Source organism: Sceloporus undulatus, chromosome 2, assembly GCF_019175285.1.
Source record: "Sceloporus undulatus isolate JIND9_A2432 ecotype Alabama chromosome 2, SceUnd_v1.1, whole genome shotgun sequence".
Taxonomy (NCBI): Eukaryota; Metazoa; Chordata; class Lepidosauria; order Squamata; family Phrynosomatidae; genus Sceloporus; species Sceloporus undulatus.
In genome coordinates, this window is record NC_056523.1 from 110,292,997 (window position 1) to 110,315,399 (window position 22,403).

General features: G+C 40.3%; 1 protein-coding gene across 1 annotated transcript in view; it reads right to left on the reverse strand.

Annotated features, from left to right (window-relative positions):
* ERGIC1 (endoplasmic reticulum-golgi intermediate compartment 1) overlaps positions 1 to 22,403 on the reverse strand; it is an 87,550-nt gene that overhangs the window by 51,909 nt on the left and 13,238 nt on the right. The window contains exons 3-4 of the mRNA XM_042447521.1: positions 21,486 to 21,547; positions 2,260 to 2,332 (exon numbers count right to left, since the gene is read on the reverse strand). Of these exons, the coding sequence (XP_042303455.1) occupies positions 2,260 to 2,332; positions 21,486 to 21,547 (135 nt within the window). The remainder of the gene's footprint in view (positions 1 to 2,259; positions 2,333 to 21,485; positions 21,548 to 22,403) is intronic.

Here is a 22,403-nt window from a genome sequence, read left to right on the forward strand (position 1 = left end):
TTAACTCATAGCCCTTCCCACCCTAGAAGGGCTTGAGAGATGGTTCTCCCAAGGCTTTCCAGGATGACAGAGGCTGGAGGAAGGGAGCACACTATTTCCCAAACCCCTGCTGCCCTGGACACTTCTCCCAAGGCCTTCCAGAGTGGGAAGGGTCAGAGGAAGGGAGTGCTCAATCCCCCAAACTTCTGCTATTCTGGAAGGACTTGAGAGACACTTCTCCCAAGTCTTTCCAGGACAGCAGGGGCTAGAGGAAGGAAACGCTCCATTTTCTGAGCCCCTCCCACCGTGGAAGTGGCTGCCATGGGGGGGGGGTATTTACAGTTTTTCTACATTTGCAGGGGTCTTGTTCCCCTAACCCCTGCAAATACAAAGGGCCAGCTGTAATACAAAGACAACTCAAGGCAGCAGTTCAAAGCCAGAAAACATGGATCATGCCAAATGTTTTCCTATGTACTTCAACTATCATCACCTCTCATGATAAGTAGGATCTCTCAGTGGCTTGACATCACAGTTTATTCATTCAAGTGCTCTCTTCTAAGAAAATTCATTCCTGCCTAATACTGAAAGAATTGTTTGCCAAGGGCAACACACTGAGCTCATCAAGATATGGACAGGATGCCAATGAGTAACTTGTTAACCAGGATGAATTTGTTCATATTAAGTGTCAGTAATTGAATCAGATTTCTGTTTAATAATAGGAAGAGAACCTGAAGAAGGAAGTTAACATTTGTTGTGTCTTGGGAATTCACATGTCATTTCATGTTTTGGAGAATAAATTTCAAATAATTTACTTGTTACTGATAACACTGCTTTTTTAAAAAAGAAATATTAGTGAGTTACTGATAACATTGCTAACAGTCATATTTATTTATCTGAATTCATTTCTATCTGTGAGGACAAAGTCCTCAAACAAAAAAAAATGCTGTCACTTTCCCCAAACACATGAACAAATTACCACATTTCAAATCCAAGGACCAGCATGAAAATAAAACTACTAAAACTGCAAAGCTCATCCAAAAGCCTTCCAGAATACCTTTATCACTGGAAGCTTGATAGGGAGACAACCTGATGAACCTCCACTAGAAAATAATCTTTATGGAGGCTCATCAGGCTTCCTTCTCTAAAAATAAAAAATAAAAATAAAAGCTATCCACTCCAGAGAGCTATGGCAATATGTACTGCATTATACCATTTGTGTGTGACTTTAAGCCTATCACTCGGAGAACAATAATGAAGCAGCAACTTTACTGTAGAATCAAAAAATTATTACAAGAAATCAGACATTAAGTCTTAAACCTTAAGTTCTAAAATTGGGAGTAATCTCAATTCTCAAATATACTACCAGGCTCACTTGTTCCAAAGTTGTGGAATGGTGGAAAGTGTAAGCAGACAAAAATCTGCCACCTCTAAACCACCTACGTCTCCAATGCCTTTCTCTCTTCAAGGCCACTACATTTTCTTCCTTCTACACATTTTACCTCCTACCACTACCAACCTCTCCAGAGTAGCCCCACTGGCATAACTCACCAATATGCTTCCAGCCTATGTGTTAAAGTAAATAACAGATCCTAGTTCAGTGTGCATTTCACACTCCTTAGTTTTAGCAAGATCTGTCTTCATGAAGCCTCATATTGTACGTGCAAAAAGCTTAACCTAAAAATAAATAAATAAAAATAGTAGACATGAACAAAGAAAGGAAGTCTCTCACTAGTTTATGTAGAGTCAGTAATATCTACTACTTAGTCCAGCTCTGTAAAACATTTGGTGTTTGTTAACTACAGGGGAAACAAACTGCATTGAATCAAAAAGAGTTCCTGTATTATACTTTGGTGACAGTCTAGAGAGGCTGGGGGGAAAAGCTCAGACAACACCAAAGGGCAGTATCATCTGTTCCTTACATATAAACATCTAAATACCAGAACAATATTAGTTATACCTCAATCTGCCATTTTCCCATAAAGTAAATAAAATGATTCTTTTTCTACTGCCTTTCTATGTATACTAGTAAACCGAGGCTTCCAAAAATATAAATGACCCACAGACATTCCTTCATGTGGGAATTTGTCATTTTAAAAAAGATGTTACCCATTTACTTGGGAAAAGGCTAGGGAAAAGCCATCAACCTAAAAATAAACACAGATTTTTATATGCACCAATATTGCAGAATTAGGCACCAGAGCTGTAAATAATGTAAATCTTTGGGTGAATTGGCCACTTTTGAAAAGGAAGGAACTGCCATCAACAAGGGTTTATACTTACACTTCAGTGGCAATGAATCCAGTAAGCTCAGACAGGAAGAGAAACAGTATGAAGAAGCAGCAGCAAACAGAAACTAGAAAAGACATAAGAAGATAAAGCTTAGTTCCAGCTTGCTGGCAGAAAAATTTGAAGATATCCTCACAGTACCAATATACTTCAGGTTGACTCCACAATTGCCCTTTCTTCCTCCAACTGCTCTTGGATGTTTTGAAGAGAGCATGAATCCAATAAGATCTAGCCCTATGAAATACCCTGTCACCTTCTCTCCTAAAACCAGGGCTATTTCACAGTACACAATTATAGTACTATGATTCCACTTTAACTGCCATGATCACACCCTATGGAAACATGAGGTTTATAGCCTTCTGAGGCACTAGAGTACTCTGGATTAAAATTGTAAACACATCTCCCTAAACTGTAATTCCTAGGATTCCATAGGTTGGAACTACTGTATAATACAGTTGGGTCTCTGTATTCATGGATTCTGCATCAATGGCTTGAATTTTTTTTAATTCCAAAAAAGAAATCTTGATTTTGCCATTTCATATAAAGGGACACCAATTTATTATGCCATTGTTTATAATGGGCCTTGAACCACCATGGATTTTGGTATCCATGAGTAGTGTCATTCTCGAGAGACACGCCGATCTGAAGTTGTTAAGGGTTTTTTGCAAAGTTCATTTTTCTTCCTGCTGCAGTTGCAAGATGCTTGCCCTGACTAGAACATGGAACAATGGATGCAAGCTCCAAGAACAGAGATTCCATCTCAACATTAGGAGGAACTTCCTGACAGTTAAGGGCTGTTCGACAGTGGAACACACTCCCTCAGAGAGTGGTGGAGTCTCCTTTCTTGGAGGTCTTTAAATGGAGGCTGGATGGCCATCTGTCGGGGATGCTTTGATTGTGATTTCCTGCATTGCAGGGGGGTTGTACTGGATGGCCCTAGTGGTCTCTTCCAAATGTATGATTCTATGATTCCAGCAGCACTCATTATATTAAAGCAAGTATCACAAAACAAGATATCCCCAGCCTCTATTGCACAGCTCAAGAGAGTTCATGAGCAGCAGTACAGTCGGACTCCTAAATATAAATCCATAGGAATCTCCCTTTCCTGTAATAATCCTATATAAACAAGCTGCTAGCAACTGTCCCAAGAGCCAGTGTGGCATAGAGTTTTGAGTGTTGGACTATGACTCTGGAGACCAGAGTACGAGTCCCAGCTCAGCCATGAAATTAAATGGGTGACTTTGGGCAAGTCACACTCTCTCAGCCTCAGAGGATGGCAATGGGGAAAAAACCCTGAAGAAGCTTGCAAAAAAAAAAAAAGATGACAGGTTTGCTTTAGGATTGTCATAAGTCAGAAACTACTTGAAGGCACACAACAACAATAACAACAACAACAACTGTCCCATAAAATAGCATGGAAACAGATGGTCAATTAAGGTGGCAGTAAATGCATTATCTAAAATTGAAACCACAAAATTAGCAGTGGAGAATATTACATGCAAAGTCCAGTTGAAAGATCACCACCTTCTGCCACACTGATTCTCCTCAAGGTAAGCACAGATTATGTCATTTGAGTACTTCCTTTGAAAACAACCCTGTGGTGTAGGTTAGGCAGAAAGGTAGCAAGCAAATGCCCCAAACTGTCCAGTGAGATTCATGATTTAGCAGAATTTAGAAGCCATCTAAATCCTACTCTGTAGTTAATTCACCCTGTGTGTGCGTTCAAGTCACTTGTCAAGTTATGGCAACCCATGAATTCTTCATAGGGTATTCTTAGGCAAGGAAAATTAAAAAGGTGATTTGCCACCAGGTGGTTTCCATCCTTTGAAATACAGCATTCACTATATTCACCAGCTTTTTGATTTTCCCTTCCACTACCATCTTTCCCTCTAATGCCCCAAATCGGAGCAAAGGCACAACTTGCTATGGCCTGAGATGTTGTTGTTGTGTGCCTTCAAGTCACTTCTGACTTATGATGAGTCTAAGGTAACCCTCTCAGGGAGAGGGGGGTCTTGGCAAGATTTGTTCAGAGGAGGTTTGCCTTCGCCTTCCCCTGAGGTTGAGAGTATGTGACTTGCCCAAGGTCACCCAGTGGTTTCATGGCCAAGCTGGAAATTGAGCCCTGGCCTTCAGAGTTGTAGTCCAACACTCAACCACTACACCATTCTTGAGTACTCAAGTTCATATCAGTAGGGTGAACAGCAAAGAAACTTGGAAATGCCCAAAGTTTATCACATGATGTCACAGTTAATGTGAAATAACGCAAAGTTAATTTGAATGCAAAGCAGAGAAAACCGGCAGCTTTTTGACTTTTGGAACAATCTGAAAATAAAAAAGCTACCTTTTTTTCCTGCTTTGCATTCGGATTAACTTCGCATTATTTCACTTGGGCAGTCCCTAGTGTGAAAAACCAAATTTGCAAAGTTTGGTTGAAATTTGAATGTACTTTAAATCGCGTTTAACTCACATTTTCCCCACAGCATCTCCCCTAGTGTGATAAAGCTCTATCCAATTCTGCAAGTTTTGTTTAAATTCGAATGTACTATACATTGTGTTTAACTCCTGTTTCCCTGCTGGATCTCTCCTGCTTTTCTATAACACAGTTTACCATATACTGTACAACATGAAGGTCACTGTAATCCTGTACACTGTTTCTGAGTGGTTTTGTTACATTATTAGGCTGATACAGATATCCCTGCAAGAAAACTTGAAATGTGTTTCAAAGACCATCACCAAAGCCATGATCTGCTGTGTGTGAAGGATGTGAATGAGATGCAGGGTGGGGCAAAACAGCAAGAGATACTGTTATGAACAGAAGGGAGAGGATTGGTATTTACTGACGAATTAAAGCAAACATTCTCTGCGTTCTGACTCCATGCTGAATCATCAGCAAACAGGCAGGAAAAAGACACCTTAAATCACAACCTAAGAATATAGGAGTTGGGGGCTAAGGAACATATGACCTTATTTGTTTGTTCTTCAGTCATGATGAAAGAACATTTTAACATCTCGCTTGCTATCATAATTATAACCTCTTTCCCTGAACTTTGTTCTATGTATCATCATGGCAGTGCTGTTTTGTTTTGTTTTAACAGAATAAGCTTGAAAGAATTTATGGACAGCTGTTCAATGGATCATGTTTCTTCTAAGGATGACAATCTATAGGATGGGATGAGAGCTTTCCTCAGGATGGAGAAAGTTGAAGTTGCAGCCTATTTGTCACTCATCCACACTTTAGGAAGAAAAGATCTAGGGCACAATAGGGAAACTGTTATATGCCTTCAGATCAACTTTGGCAACCTATCATAAGCCTGTTACAGACTGCCAAAATAAAGCTGCTTCAGGTCTCTTTGGAGGTATGCTATTTAAATGATGCATGCATCCTAAGAATCCGGAAGCTGCACCAAAGCTGCACTCCAGTGCTTAGGAATGGAGTGTGGCTTTGGCGCGACCTCCGGACTCTTAGGACCCATGCATCATTTAAATAGCATACCTCCAGAGAGACCTGAAGCAGCTTTATTTTGGCAGTCTGTAACAGGCCCATAGATTTGTTGACAAGATTTATTCACAGGTTAGCCATCACCTTCTTGACTGCTGAGGCTTAGAAGGTGAGATTATGTGGCTTTCCCACTATCACTCGGTGAGTTTCCATGGCTGAGTGGGATTTGAATCCTAGTCTTATAGATTCTTTGTCCAACATGCAAACTACTACACCACCTTGGCTCATATAGCTGTAGCCCTCCAAATGCTGATGGGCTGCAATTCCTAGCAGTCTTTGCTGGCATAATCAATGGTGAGGGGTCATGAGAGCTACAGTTCAACAAAATCTGGAGGACCACAGTTGCCTAATCTACAATCAGTGCCTGGAGCAAGTTGTGATCTTGGACCCCATTTTACTGCCACTTGACTCACTCATACCAGTGCTGAGGCTTCTGCCAGTCACCTCTGAAATATGACAGATGGCTAAAGGAAGAGGAAGTGCATTGCTTGAGGGTTGAGCTTCTCCTCCCTACCAAATCCCCCTTTATGCAAAACTGGTTTGTGCTTATTGGGCTTGTTTTATGACCATAGGAAGAGGAAACATAATAGTATAAACCCTGTGTGATGTATCAGTGAGAAAGGCTGACGAGGGGGCAAAACACTGCCCAAGCCAATCAATTTCCTTTCCCTAGCTATTTCAATCCTTCCTCCAGGGCTAGCTGCACAGTGTCGATACTGGAGAGTGTAATAGTGTCCTGAATGGATCATATTAATCCATTTCAATCTAGTTTTAGGTCTAAATATTGAATGAAGACAGCTTTGTTCACCCTAGTGGATGACTTTCACCAGAAACTGGACTGGGTGGGGAGATGGGACATAGATGCATTATTCTTCATTGCTTTTTGGAAGACTGACCTGAGAATGATGCTAGAGGATTCATGTTCAACATTTTGGTCATTTGCCTGTAGACTCCTTCAGGGGCCTGTTTTATCTTCAGCAATATTTAACATGAAGCCACTGGAAGAGTTGATTGGAGTTTGGGGATTCAATGCCAGCAGAAAAATGACGACACTACAATCTGTTTCTCAGTGGCATCACTAGGGTTAGTGTAAACCCAGTGCAGCAACTCATGATATCACTTCCAGGCAGCCTGACACACAACACACACACACTCACTAGCCAAACCAATGGTTCCTCAGGAGTAGATTGGGCTGCTGTTGAACAGAAAGGTGAGGAGATGGACCAAGGCACCTGAAAGGACTGTGTCCCAGGCCATTCCATTTCTATTCATGACAAGAAAGGGCTCCAGGAGTTCACCATGGTGTGCTGACAGTGTCCTGATCACCCTCCTTGCCACCTCTGGGCAGGTGGACCAGATCCTTCTCAGGATCTTCAGTCTCTGGGAGTTCTGGTCCAGCCATGGAAAGGCAGAGCACTCCATACTGGAGGGCAGCTCCTTGCCACCAGCGAACTGGATGACATCCTTCTTTGATATATCACTAAGTGCAGTCTGCCCCCCACTAATGATGCCACTGCTGTTTCTCCTTTCCACCAAACTCCACAGAAGGTATTTTTGTCCTAAACCAGTGTTGGCACCAATAATCAATTGGATAGGAGTAAAACAAAATGAACAATTCAAAAACAAAAAAGTAAAGATGTTCCTAGTCACTCAAAGGCAGATGAGGGAACAGGGATTCAGCATGTCTTGAACAAGGTTGCACTCCCATCCTAAAGGCACCAGATACTGTTCGATTGTGAAAGCTTAGCAGGATTAGCCCTGGTTAGTATTTGGATGGGAAACTGCCAGTGACTACCAGATGCTGTAGGCTATATTTCAGAGGAAGGAAGCAGCAAAACCTCCTCTTCCTTTGCTAAGAAAACTGCATGAAATTGATGGGGTCACCTGATCTGAAATCCTGGAGATTTCAAATCTGGCCACAGTGACATGTCCTTTACTTATATCCTGTTTGGATTACTGTAAAATATTGTATAGCAGGATGCCTTTAAAGAATGTTCAGAAGCATCAGGTGTTCAAAGAGCTCCACTCAGACTTTTGACTGGGATTGGCTGTGGGGAGTACATAATTCTTGTTAAAGTAGGTCCATTGGCTGCTCATCTATTTCCAGGCACAATGCAAGGTGTTGGTTTGACCTATCTTTCCTTATAAGGCTAGATCCAGGATCTTCTGAAACACACAAGCCTGCCCAAGCCTCAAGAGAGGCCCTTCTCTCAGTCCCACCACCTGCACGGGCATGTTTGGTGGAGACATGAGACAGAGCCTTTTTGGTGGCCGCTCCTAGGAGCTAGAACTAGGTTGAATTCCCTTGGCTTTGCTGTCCTTCTCTTGGCAGGCAAAGACTTTTTTAAATTCCAACGAAAAAAATTCAGAAACTTGCTGATTTTAAAGAAAGGGGTATTAGTAGGGAAATATTTGTTGTTGTTGTTGTTAGCTGACTTTGAATCAGCTTCAACTCATGGTGAACCCATGGATGAGACACCTCCAGTACTTCTACCACTCTGCATAGTTTCCCCAGTGGCCTCCTTGCCTTAAGTTTATTCATCTGTTGTGTGGTCTCTTCTTTGTCTCCTACACTCCATCTTTCTAAGCATCATCGTCTTTTCTACTGAGTTGTGCCTTCTCATGATGTGACCAAAGTAATATACCTCAATTTAGTCACCTTGGCTTCCAGGGAGAGTTTAGACTTGATTTGTTCCATTACACATTTGTTTGTTTTTTGGCTGTTCATGGTATCCTCAGCACTCTTCTCCAGCACCACATCTCAAATGAGTTCATTTTCTTTTTATCAGCTTTCTTCACTGTCCAGCTCCCACATCCATACATAGTGATTGAGAGTACCATGGTTTGGACAATCCCTGCTTTAGTGTCCAGTTTTATATCTTTGCACTTTAAGATCTTATCTAGTCTTTCATAGCTGCCTTTTCCATTCCAAGTCTTCTTCTGATTTCTTGACTGCTATTCTCTATTCCAATTAATTATTTATCCAAGGTATGATAATTCTTTAACTATTCAATTTCATTATCTTCTAGATTGCATTTGGTCATTATTTTTGTGTTACTGGCGTCACACTTTCTTCCTTGACTTTCATCAGTAATTATTCCAATTCTTTATTGTTTTCGGCTGGTAATACTGTATGGTGTCATCTGAATATTTTAGATTATTGATGTTTCTTCCTTTGATCTTTACTCCTCCTTGGTCTGAGCCTAAGCCTGATCTGTATCTGATCTCTATTTTCTGCATACTGTATAAGTTGAACAAGCAGGGCAATAAGATGCGACCCTGTCTGACTCCTTTTCCAAATGGGAACCATTCTGTTTCTCCATTTTCTGTTTTAACGGTAGCCTCTTGTCCTGTGAACAAGTTATGCATCAAGATAATCAAATGTAATGTTACACTGTAAATGTAAAGGAAACTGTATTGGTGTGTGCTTTTTTAAGTTGCTTTCTTCTTTTTCATGTTGTTTAAAATTGTTTAATATCATTAGTTTAATTACATTTTATTGATAATCTTTTATATGTTTTTGGTTATAGTAGATCTGTTTTAATATCTAAGCCTTCTTAAACACTGGTTCAGGGCAAAAAAGCAAAATAGTAATGCTAACGAAAATGATAATAATAATAATTCAAGTTATTTTTTAATTTTGTATATCACAGAGTTTAATTGTGTATATCACACAGTTCTCTCCTTTTCAGTGCCCACTTGTGTAGACAACTGAAGGGTAGGTGGGGAAAACTAGAAAGGGAAATGATTTCAATCCCAGGGAGTTCTCTCTTCCTCATCTCTGCAGATCTCAGAACTCATATTCACACAATATGCTTATTGCACTGACCATGCTCAGGCATGGAAATAGGAAAGTCTGTACTGTCCAGTACCTTGAAATTTTCTACATTTCCCCTCCATCCCAAGTGAAATCATCCCATTGTTTGCTCACTCTGTCTCTGCACAGGTAAGTGAATGTGGGTGATTCTCACAATTTAAGGTTGAGTGCTCTGATCTGCTCTAGCTACATTTAAAAAAATTATTTGCACGTGACTAACTCTGTCAGAATGTGGGTGGGCATGCAAATTCAAATGTGCATTGGAAAACAGATCCAGCATAGCAGAAATTCCAAGAGCTCATATTTTTTGTTCTGACAATTTAGGTCTGAATGCTCAGTTTTATACATATGTATTGCTCATTTATTTATTATATTACTATCATATCTTTCTTTCATGAACTCAATAATGTGTATATGGGATTCCTAGGAGATTAGATCCCAACCTACTTAGCTCCAGCAAAATTTTGATATCAAATACAGAATCTCTTCTGCTGATGGTCTAGGAGTTAGCTTTTGTTGTAATAGCACTTTGACAAATACTGTAAACCAACAAATAGTCTAGTGCAGGATTGGGCAACTATGTCTCTGGTAGTACCATAACTTCCATCATTCCTTACTATTGGCTATGCTGGCTAGGGCTTATACAAGTTTTGGGCCCAAAAGGTTTAGCGCTTTTAAGTAATGTGTAGAAAGCCAAAGTTACCCATCCCTGATTTAATGGCATTTTGACTAATAAGTTTTATTTGGCATAAACCTCTGTGGGCTGCAGTTCACTCCCTCAGAGGTATGGAGTTTTGCCTCAAGTGGCAGGTATTTATACAGTACATACGCTTTGTTGGGAGATTTATGAGGAACTTAAATGCAAAGAGTACAAACATTTGTGATTATCTTTACTGTTGTCAGCTTGTAACTGTCAGCTTGTGTTTATATCCATTTTTACTCATTTTCACATTCTTCTAATCTTTTCAGCCAAACTGACATGACGATCATTACATTAAAGTATGTAAACTACATACTTTAATGTAACATTTCCCTCACATATCATCCTAACTACTGTATATATTCATGTATAAGTCTAGAAATTTTAGTCAAAAAATTGACCCAAAAACCTGGGTCTACTTATCCATGGGTCAATGTAATTACTTTACTTTAGCTCTTATTGAAAAAGGAACCATGTCCTGGTGAAAGGCGAGAGCTTATCTTTCTTGGAGTTAGAGCACCAAAACAACAAAACAAACAAAAACAAAAAACCCTCAGCCCCCTCTGTTATCTCATCCATCCAGTCTTTAGGGTGAGCACAAAGAGTTATGCTGTCCAAAATTTAAAATCTTCAGCATTGTTTTCCTTGCTTCATCCTTTACCCCTATGTTACATGCTGATAAGTTTTACCCTTCAAATCCACAATTTTGGCCCAAAACCTGCCTTCGACTTATACATATTATAGTCAAGTATATATGGTATATGTAATATGTGCCCCACACAGAATTCAAGTTAAGGTGTAATGCTGGTGGCATATGCTGAAATACCACAGCACCACAGAGAAACAAAAAATAAGAAAAAGAATTGTGGCCTGGCAATCTAGTAGCCTTCACAAGTCACACAGCACATCAGAGTCTGGATTTATGAATCTCAGTCTGAAATGCCATGGAAAGCAAACACTATGCCTCAGGAGCTTCCTGCCTGAGGCAATGGACTCTCTGTGCTCCTCAAGTCATTGCAATAGCCAGAATCTGCTGTAAATGCCCTTTAAAAGGAACCTACCAAATAAGATGAATGTGTCAGAACTTTCAGCTAAAGAAATACCTCATCCATAGCATTAGAATTTGTGCTAGCTTTTTTTTCTTTTCTTTTCTTTTCTTTTTGGGAGGGTAAGGATATAATGAGCAAAATATAAACTGATTCACGAGGAAGGAAAAGTTGTTTTATAGTGGCCAACCCTCATAAATCCACAGAAAGAATGAACTAAGAGGCACATAGTGACATTCTTGTAAGACTTCATGGGTATGCCAAACTGAATACAGGGATTATTTGAGGCTGGTTAGAAGCAAAACAAACCAGTTCAAAGCACCACAAACTGGTTCTTCAGGATCTTTGCAACTCACAACTGACAAGATCAGAAAGACTGGGTCTTTGAACTTGGCAGCAATAAAGTGCGGGGGGAAAATTGACACACTGTCTTGGATAAAGCCTTAGCTAGAACCAATATTATCTGCTTGATATTGTATCATTTTCTCCTTATGACTGCTCTTTATGTTTACTGTCCAGTATTCCTCTGTTCAATTTGTGCTTTCCTGCATGGCAGGGTGTTGGACTGGATGGGCCTTGTGGCATCTTCCAACTCTATGATTCTATGGAGTTTATCATACTAGGGAGGTCCTGAAGAAAAATGAGATTTAAAAGGGATTTAGATTTAAAGAAAACTTGCAAATGCAGAAAGTTTATCACGTGAAATGACCCCAACGTGAAATTACATGAAGTTAAACTGAATATAAAGCGGAGAAAACCGGCAGCTTTTTACTTTCGGGAATTAAAGCTGCTGTTTGCTCCGCTTTACGTACAGTTTAATTTTGTGTTATTTCATTTTAACAGAGACATCGTCTGATAAACTTCGGGCATTTGCGGGGGTTTTAAAATTTATATCTAGTTTAAATTCTGTTTTTCTTTGGGATCTCCCTAGTGTGATAAACTCCTATGTTTCTATGATTCTTTCTGCTTAGAATGCAATACCAGCCTGTGTCAGAGTTTGTTTTCAGGACTGAACAAAACATTACATATTTTTTGCTTTCAGCTTCACATCAACTTTCCATCCAGAAAGAATCTTGCTTCCATTGTTCAAGACTAAAAAGTGCATGTTTTAGGGGTTGTCTACATGGTTATTGTTTTCTAATTCCCCTCTCTGTATTTTGTTTACATGAGCAGGGCCAAAACCCTGAATCGGTGCAAACTGTCTTCTTGACGCCCACATCTATTTGGCCTTTCCTCTCATTAACCCAAATTAAATACCTTACCTTTTGCTACAGATTTTCAGCTCTCTCTGCAGTGATGATGGACTTCATTGTCTTCCCATGCAGTCCCTGCAAGCTGCCTATAGCCATCTCCATGGGCGCAAGTCGCTCTGAGGTTCAAAACAGGCAACCAGCTCTGATAACATAGCTGGGTACCTTGTTGTGACCTCAATGACAGCATCATACAATGAATGGGGATCACACAGGAAGGCAGTCGCCCATTGTCATGCAGAGAGAACATAAGTAATGTGGAATTTGGAGCCAGAATACTCCCAGGGCAACCCAGAGTATCCCAGTCAGTGAAGACAAGCTCTGAGTCTACATCATTCATATCTGAAACTATTTTCTTGGGAAGGGGTTTATTCTTTACATGAAAAGGAGCATGTGGGAGAGGGCTAAAAGAAATTCTTCAGAACAGTGGGAGCACTGTAGTAAATTAGGTTGGTGGTGCAGATAAGGCTTTGCTCCATGTGAAAGGGAGGCATTTTGTTCATGTCAGTGACAGATCCGTCTCACAAGACATATACAACCCTATTTCATCTGTGAAAGGGGCAGGAAGACGGCTAAAACACATGTAGCTCCCTCTTCAAAATTAGCATGAATGCAAGAGAAAAATTCTCAGGACCTAAGCCTCCTGGTCCTTTGCAAAGCATCTGATTTTGTTCTGAGATGAATTTGAGGAGAAAGAGCTGAATGCATACTCTTTAATAGTAAATTAGCTTTAATAGGGTGCCACAGGTTCTCTAATGTGAGCAGGGAGAGGAGAGAGAAGAAGCTGTATGTTCCTAAAATACACCATTATTAGAAAGTTTTTTTGGTTATCTCACAGGAGAGGACACTTCATCCTTTTTAACGCAAAGGCCATTTAGAGGCAGTGTACCTGCCAACTTATTGAAGACAGATATTGCTAAGGAAAAGGTAAGAAGAAGAAAATCTTATGTACATGAATGTTTGTTCCTTCTGGTTCAGGACAACAGCTCCAAGAACAGAACACAGGTCTGGTCTAGCAGACACATACAACAAACACATAATGTACAACTTCTTTTAGTTAATCATTTCATATGAACAAATTTTGTCTACCTCTGTGGATAAACATTTTCTTACTTCAGGAATACATCTATACCATGCTGTAGAGCAGAAGTGAAAAGCTAAAGACAAACTATGAAACACGCCATTGCAACATTTAACATCATTGTAGTAGCAGGTATTCTACAGTGCTCTCAGAAGGAGTGTAAGCACCAGCTCAGACCAGTTTTAGACAGTCTACCTAGAGCATCATCAGAATTTATCACACAAAGGTTATAATAAATCACTTATGAATTAGGGATCCCAAGCGCACAGAATGTTTAACAAGCTTTTCAACACAGACTGTAAGAGGCCACTCTTCTCTCACATGTGCTACAATGATTTTGTGCCAGTATTCTACTGCCTTTATACAACTCTATGGTACAGCTACATTTTTCAACCTCTGTGCAGCCACAGGACCAAGTCCTATTAATAATCCCAATCAGACTCACTGACTCAACAGGATTTACAAAAATGCTGACAAATGATTAAATGGGTCTACTCTAAGTGGGAATAGCAATTTATTATGAAAAAGATGCAAGAAAGGACAACACAAAAGACTGACAGGTTGGAAGAACTTCCCTTCAAGGAAAAGTTACAATATTTGGGGTTCTACAGTTTTTGAAAAAACATAACTGAGTTGTATAAAATAATGCACATTGTGGAAAAATTAATAGGGATGATGTTTTGGTTGTTGTTTTTACCTTCTCTCATAATACTAAAAATTGCAATCAACTGATAAAACTAAATCATTGGATTATCAAGGAGAGACAAAACAAAGTGCTTCTTCACACAGAACAAAGTTAAATTATGGAATTCACTTTACAAGATGTATTGATGGCTATCAATTTAGACTGTATAACAATGGAGTGGATAAATTTGTGGAGGACATGACTATCAAGGGTTAGTAGTCCAGTGATCCATTGAGGCTTTCCTTTTAGGTGTTTTTTAAGATGGTTGAGAAGAGCAAAACCTTCAAATGCCAGTAAGTCCAAAAGATTAAAGGAATCCAGAGTCCTCAATTAATAAAGTATGCAAAAATGATACCAGAGCCATTGCTGAAGGCTTATTCGTCCTCTTCTGTGTCTCCCCATATTAACTGCCATAACTCAGTGCTAGGGAATCCTGGGAATGGTAGTTTATTATGGCACCAGCACTCTCTGGCAGAGGAGGATAAATGTCTCACAAACACAACAAACACAACCATCCCATCGTTCCTCTGGAAAGAGCCTCAGTAGCCCCAAATTCGCTTTGGCTGCCCCAAAGGGGAGGGAATCTTTGGGGAAGATTGCTCCCAGGGCTGTCTGGAGAGCCATGAAGGGGGGATATGTCCTGCAGAATCCATCCCATAGTTCCTCTGGAGAGCCTCGGTAGCCCCAAATTCACTTTGGCTGCCCCATCGGGAGAGGATCTTTGGGGAAGATTGCTCCCAGGGCTGTCTGGAGAGCCTTGAAGTGGGGATATGTCCTGCAAAACCCATCCCATGGTTCCTCCAAAGCCCATCTACTGCTCAGGCAGAGGTGGAAAAGAAAAAAAGAATAGTTAAAAATGGTGTTCAATGGCTCTCCTCACACATCGGTTTATAAAAGAGGAGCAGAGGGGAGGTTGCAATCCACTGGAGGAAAGGCTATTATGCGAATGGAAGAAAATGGTGCTGGCGATGTACAAAGAGACCAAAGTGGGTGACACCCCCAGGCCAGCCCATTGCGCTCCTCTCCTCCCATCCAATTGACCTGATTCAAAGGCTGAAACGTTCCTATTTAAATACTCCGAATCCTATCCCGAATCAAGGAAAAATTGTAGGTTCGACCCTTCTATTTTTTTTAACCCAGATTATATGCCATTAACACGGATTAAATAAAAATCCGCTTTACGATTCGGATTTTAGTGGGAACGATTGCGGGTTACTCTGGAACTGTTCTAGAGTTAATTCGGTTTCTAATAGGAATGCTATACCTTGGATTCGATTTGTAACATGGAGTATAAGCCAGTGAGAACACCCCCTATGTGGACAAAATTTAGCACTGTTTTTGCTCTGGTGTGTTCGTTTTTTTAAAAGCTGACCTTATACTTAATAGAATGTTTTGTGGGAGATTATCACAAGGGGGACTGGATAGGGATGGGATTGCTACCTCGTTCTTATCCCATCCATGATCCAAGTGAAAGTAATTTTGTGCAAATCACTTTCACACTGCAGCCAGCTGAAAAGGGCAAAAGATGGCTTAAAGCACTTTCAATTGACAGCTGAAAACGCTTTTCAGCCGTCTGCAGTATGAAAGTGATTTGCGCGATCACTCTCACTCGTGCTTCCCTGCCGAGTCAAGTGCAGGTCAAGTGTGAAAGTCCTTCCCAAGATCAGGTGGGAAGAATGGGACAGGGATGAGACAATGACATCCCATCCCTCGTGTGATAAACTCCATAGTTTTTCTGAGGGAAATGTAAGGGATGTAACAGTGCTTTGTATCTTTTCACATCATCAAAAAAAAATCACCACTATCACACCTTGTGTGGAAGAAGGGATCTATATACACAGTAAATGGTAGAATACATGTTTAAGCATGCTGCCTGAAGGTTACCAACAAAGTAACTTTTCCAAGCACTGCATATTAAAATTTCATTGCACAACACAAGTTGCTATAAATGTCTAGCAGTGTTTTTGAACCCCCTCCACTGACTGCAGCCGCCTCCTGTGCCAATAAGGAGGTGTTGAAATTTATGGAATTTTGGGACTGGTTTCTGACTCAGTGAAACAGGCTGAAGTCCAGCCAAAAAGGAAAAGTAAACTGAAGTAGTCCTGGGGCAGGGCAGAAGGATTCTGCCTGAATCAATGAAAGGGTACTGTCTAGAGCCACCCACGTGTATCCCATTAATTTATTGTAAAAGCACCATGAGAAGGGGATGGAAGTAAGTGTTGCAAATAAATAGTATTTAATAGACTATGCCTAGACCTAGGTTCAACCATGCTTCTCAGTATTTTTGCAAAATGTTGTCATGGATAAGTTCACAGTACAACACATCCACATGAACTAATTATTACACTGTGGGACTGACAGAACAGCTGTCTGGATAGCTTGCTCTTGTCAATATGTCATATAGCTCACGCTGTTGAGATGCTAACTTTGTCACATGCCAGGGAGTGTGTCATTGCAACCTTCATACCCAAACATGGGCAGCTTGGCACAGTGATCTTAAAACAGCTACTAGGAGGCACTGAATGGTACAGCACAAAACCTGGAAGGCATTCAGCAGTGGACATGACAGTTGTGAACCGCTTTGATTGTCTTGTCACAGAAAAGCGGGATACAAATAAAAGTTTTATTTATTATTTATTTAAGATAATAAAACAGAGGATTATTATGATTATTATTATTAACTTTTATTTATAAAGCACTGTAAATTTACCTTAGTGCCAGTGGTGTCCCGACTTAGGACATGCCAAAGTCTATCAGAAGATGATATGAGCAGAAAGCAGTGCCAAAATTACACAGTATTACTTGGATGGCTACTTGGAACCTGTTCACCTACATTAAAGGTCCTAACCCTTTTGAGCCACACTGATGGGTCTATGGTGAGTGGGAAATTTGGCTGTTCTTCCATACTTTATAAGAACAAGTGGGCAGTTCCTAGTCAAAACTCTGCACCTCTTGACTACCCAGTGATCACAGGGATGTTCCAGGGCGTTGTCCAATTGTCACTGCACAACAGGGGAAGAAAGAACAACTGAACCCTAGGTTGAAATGAAAAGCTATTCCTTTTTCCATAGCTATTCACTGGCAGCTGCCAGCAAGTAGGCACACATCCCAGAGCCAAACATTGGGAAATGACAATTTCTTAGTCCTGCCTTTTTAAAAAAGGGATATTGCATAATATTCCTGTACATCCTATATTTTTGCTGAACAGCTCCAACAGCCAGGACCCTCTTATAACAGCCCAGTTTCCTCAGAATGAACAAACGATTGCCATCCTGCTTTGTTCAGTATTCTTTTAGATATTTGAAGACTATGAGAATATACTCCCTTCCGTATAGAATTCATATTTTTAAAAGATAAGCTTCTGCTAGCCTTCCCCCTTGTATTTGTCTTTACCCTCTTTGAACTGTTCTCCTAAACCTGAACCCAGAATTCCAGTCACTCTCATCTGTACATAATGGGGCACCAACTTTCTAAGCAATAAAAGTGGCACTCCAGTTAAGAACCTAAAACTGCATTAACCATTACTGCTTTATATTTTACCCCTTTGCCATGACAAACCAGAAAAACTGTCTCTTTAATTCTTCAGCTTAGCTAACTTTCTGTCCCTGGATCCAACATGTGTGCATCTGGCCTCCTTTAGCTTTTGAGTACGTCCTACATGTTATATGTCACATTTGTTTTATTTATTTATTTTGCCAGCTCTCCAGTTTATTTATGATAATATCAAATGCTTAGCTGAGTCTTAGTATTTCCTCCCCATTTTCTTTTATCAGTCAATGTAATAAGTATGTTGTACTCAGCCTCATTCAACAAAGAACGAGGAGTGACAGAGGTTGGCCTTACCAAGGATCCTGAGTGGGATGTGTATATTTGCACTGTACACATATACAACCCCTGTAATCTTTGTAATTCTACAATTGGATGAGGCAATTATGTCACTGTGTGAGAGGGAGTCACAGCAGGTTCAGTTGTTCAGATGATGTTGCTGGTGGACTCCTGTTTGACACTGTGGCCACTGGCATACATTGCCCTTTAGGCTCATTTTTGTCTCCTATGTGATTCTACATGCTCATCAAACTGCTGGGAGGGTTTGGCGATGCCAGTATGCTAATGATACCCAAATACATCTCTCCTTTCCATCTAAATCCAAGGAAGCTATCTTGGTTCCAAACCTGTGTCTAATGGCAGTAATGATGCAGATCAAGGCAAATAAACTAAAACTTAATCCAGACAAAACAGTTGTAGAAAGGGGTTGTGGAAGGAAAGCTCAGTTAACTGTTAGTCAAGCTGTGTTGAAAGCTGAAGGTCACTGTTTAGACATAATCCTAAACATCACTCTGAACCGGGATGCCCAGCAATCAATGATGGCCAAGAGCCTATTTGCATATTTAAAAGGAGGCAGTCCACAGAGATGTCTGATCTAGTCACAATGAAACATACCTCAGTTGCATCCCATTTGGATTATGCTCTGTGTGTGGGTCACTCCTGGATAATGTCTGGAGACATAACCTAGACCAGACTGCTGTAACCAGTTACGGTGGAGGCAGTTATGAAAGAGTCTCACTGGCTATTGATATTCTTCCAGGCATATCTAAAAGTGCTGGCTATGACCTACAAAGCCCCATTACATCTTGGAGCCAGGTTCTCTGAAAGACTGAGTTCTCCCATACAAGCTTTTCCATGTATAAAGAACTTCGGGGAAAGCTGTTTTCTCACTCTTACTGACATGAATAGCAAGCCTGATGGGGACAGAAGAAATGCCTTTCTTGGTGGCTGTTCCTAGGCTCTGGGATGCACTCATAGGAGGCAAGAGTAGCTCCCACTTATGTTGTTCTTCCACTAGCAGATTTTTGGCCTTTCAGTTATGGGGCTAGTTCAAGGGGGGGGGGGGGGGGGGAATGAACTGATTGGTTACTGTTATGTCTTTCTATTGATATCTTTTTTTTAAAAAAATCTATTGTCATATCTCATTGTATTTCTGATTTTATGTTGAATTTTATTATGAAAACTTTGAATACCGTCTTTGGGACAAAGGAATGATATGAAATTAATATGTAAAAAAACAACTAAAGAAGCCCTTTTTTATTCCCGACTTAACCTGGGTGAGGGAGTACTGATACATTAAGGATTTTGAAATGTTATATTGTGCAAATCAAAGGGATCATCAGTAAGATGCCTGTCTCACAAACAGCTGACAAGCTAAGAAGCACTAACACAAAGTTAAGCAGGGTCATGATTTTCAGTACTTTCAATAAACAAAGGCACCACAGAATCAAAGTTCCTCCTACAATCAAGATGAAATGTGGGATGTCCCCTTCCTTCAGTGAAGAAAGACTAAATGCATGGAGGGTCTTGTCCTTTAAACAGGACTTTTATGGTGTAAATGGGCACCAGTAATCCTATAATTTTTGCATTTATCTTTGTAATCCCCAGTGAGCAGGTTAATGGAAAATTGCCACTTCTTGTGCAGCTGCCTTCTCCTACTCCTCATGACTAATATGAACAATTGCAGCATGGTGACAGCAGTAATTTGAAGACTAGATGAGCAAAATGGGGAAAGGGGAGTAGGCAGTGACAGTCTAAAGTAAAACAGCTTATCACCACTAAATGCTTGGTAGGACTTCTAATCTCTATCAACTGTCTCCTCTCAGTTACTTTGTATTGGATCCTAAGTGACTCAGGAAATTTGAGTTTTAGGGGTGTGACACTGTCCACATCAGCAAAGATATACAGGGTCAGTGTATCAAACTGAGGTTCCCTTACTCAAAGGAAACCAGTGTGCAACAAGACAGGAAAGCAACATTAGGCATCTAATTACAGGCCTGGCAGGATCTGCTCAATGACTTTATGGAGCACACTCACTAGCAAAGACAGTGTGAAATTGCATCACTCAAACGATTACTCTTGAAAAGAAGAAAGGCAGGAAGGAGCCAAGGTACCAAATGAAAAGATGATATCAACCCCAAACTATGCTAATGTGCAGATAACATAGACTGAAGATAAATGTGGCCTTTGTTCACCACCTTTTAGTGACTGGTGGGAAAATGCTATTTATTAAACTTGTCTTCTGTTGTTGTTATGTTCCTTCATTTCTGACTTATGGCAACCTTAGGGTGAACCTATCATGAGGCTTCTTGGCAAGATTTGTTCAAAGGGATATTGCCTTTGCCTTCCTCTGAGGCTGAGAGAGTGTGACTTATCCAAGGTCATCCAGTGGGTTTCCATGTCTGAGCTGAGAGTCAAACCCTGGTCTCCAGAGTCATAGCCCAATCCTCAAACAACTACACCACACTGGTTCTGTGAATTTGACTTCTACCTTGGGTTTAATCTCCTGGAAACCACTTTCTATGCTTTCACTACTGTACCCACTGCCCTAACCTAAAAGAGTAATACTTACCAAAGGTCAACTAGCATGGAAGCACTCGGCAAGGCCTCCCAGATTAGAGATGAAAGCATTCTCCAAGACTCCAAAATTTGTGGTTCCCTTCATCTTTAAGACCATTTAGTACAAACCACATAGCAAACTGTTGTATTACAGACTAAAAGGGTATACTGTCCTTTTGAACAAGGATGGGGAAAAATCTCTCAGTATCATTTTCTTTTTTTATTTGATCTTTAAAACCATCATATTCTTTTCATCCATAAAGATATTTATTCATGGTGATAGGTTTTTATTAAAGTGAAATGAAGAAAATGTTCAGCCACCTGCACTTGACAAAGTTAACAAGTACAGCTATTCCCTTCATAGAGAAGATCAACTTGTACCTACCTTTTACGTACCTGTCTAAGATGATAAGCTTCTATGGGAAAAAGGGCAACTCTAATTAAGTACTAACATGATTGAACACACAAAGACTCACATCCAAAGCTAAGCACACAAATTCCTGAGCAAATCTGTCAGTTATTATTACATCCACATTTCATTTAAAAAGAAAAAAACTCAATTTCTTTCCATTTCATATCTATCTATATGAAAGAAGAAGCAAGCTTGTTTTCTGCTGAAGATATTTTCAAATGAAATTAAGCATTCTCGTCCATCTCTACTTCTGAAACAAAACCATGTTGTTTTAAATAAGCAGCCAAAAGGACTCCCATTTTAGACTGAAATATATAAAGAGAAAGATGCACACACAGATACTTACTAATTGCTCCTGTAAAAGTTGGCTGCGTAAGGTCTTTTGGCACCTTCCTGTAGATGTCAAACCTGAAAAACACACCAAAAAAAAAAAAAAATCACAAATGCTATAAAACAAGTGGAGCAATTTCACTATTCCCAGTCCATAGAGCTAAATGATGCTGAGGATTTTTCCATTAAGGTTGCCAACAACATCATTTTTCATTTTACAACAGAGTGCAAAAAACATCATTTTCTTTTAGTTATCCAAGTGAACTAGTTTTCTTTATGATTACTCCTAGCTAAAAGACCAGTAAAGTCTGACGGGTGGGTAGAGGCGAGAGAGGAAGGGAGGGAAATTTTCAGTTCTTTTCTCTCCTTCTCCACCTTGACTCACCAGAGATTGCTGGTCCAAGACTGAATCCCATTCACTTTTGTCCCACAGAACTCAAGCGCATTTACAGAGAACTCTCAATGTCGGCTCTCTCTGAACAGCCCCCACTCCATTTTAAGCATCCTGTCCACAATCCCATTTCTTTATTTTCTGCATGGAAGCAAGATTGTTTTTGGTCTCTTCCACTTCAAGTGCAGGATTTCATGGCTGAATGTGTCTCAATACCAATACCACCCACCCAGCAAATGGTAGCACAGTTTTCCTATCTAGACAGCTACAGGATTCCAAAATATGGCTTAAAGACTGAGGAGTTGTACAGACCGGCACTTTGTGCCAGGCTGTACACGCACTAGGACTGAGCCCTTGTTGCGCTGCCTGGGTGACATCTTGGTGCACACCCATCTACACGGTGCGTGCCATAATGACACTCATCGTGCACAGTACCTAAACAGTATTGTGCACAACGGGTATCATCATGGCATGCGAGCCTTCCGGAATGCAAAAAGAACCCACCCAGAGGCCATGTATAGTTGCCACAGCCTCCTTCTGAGG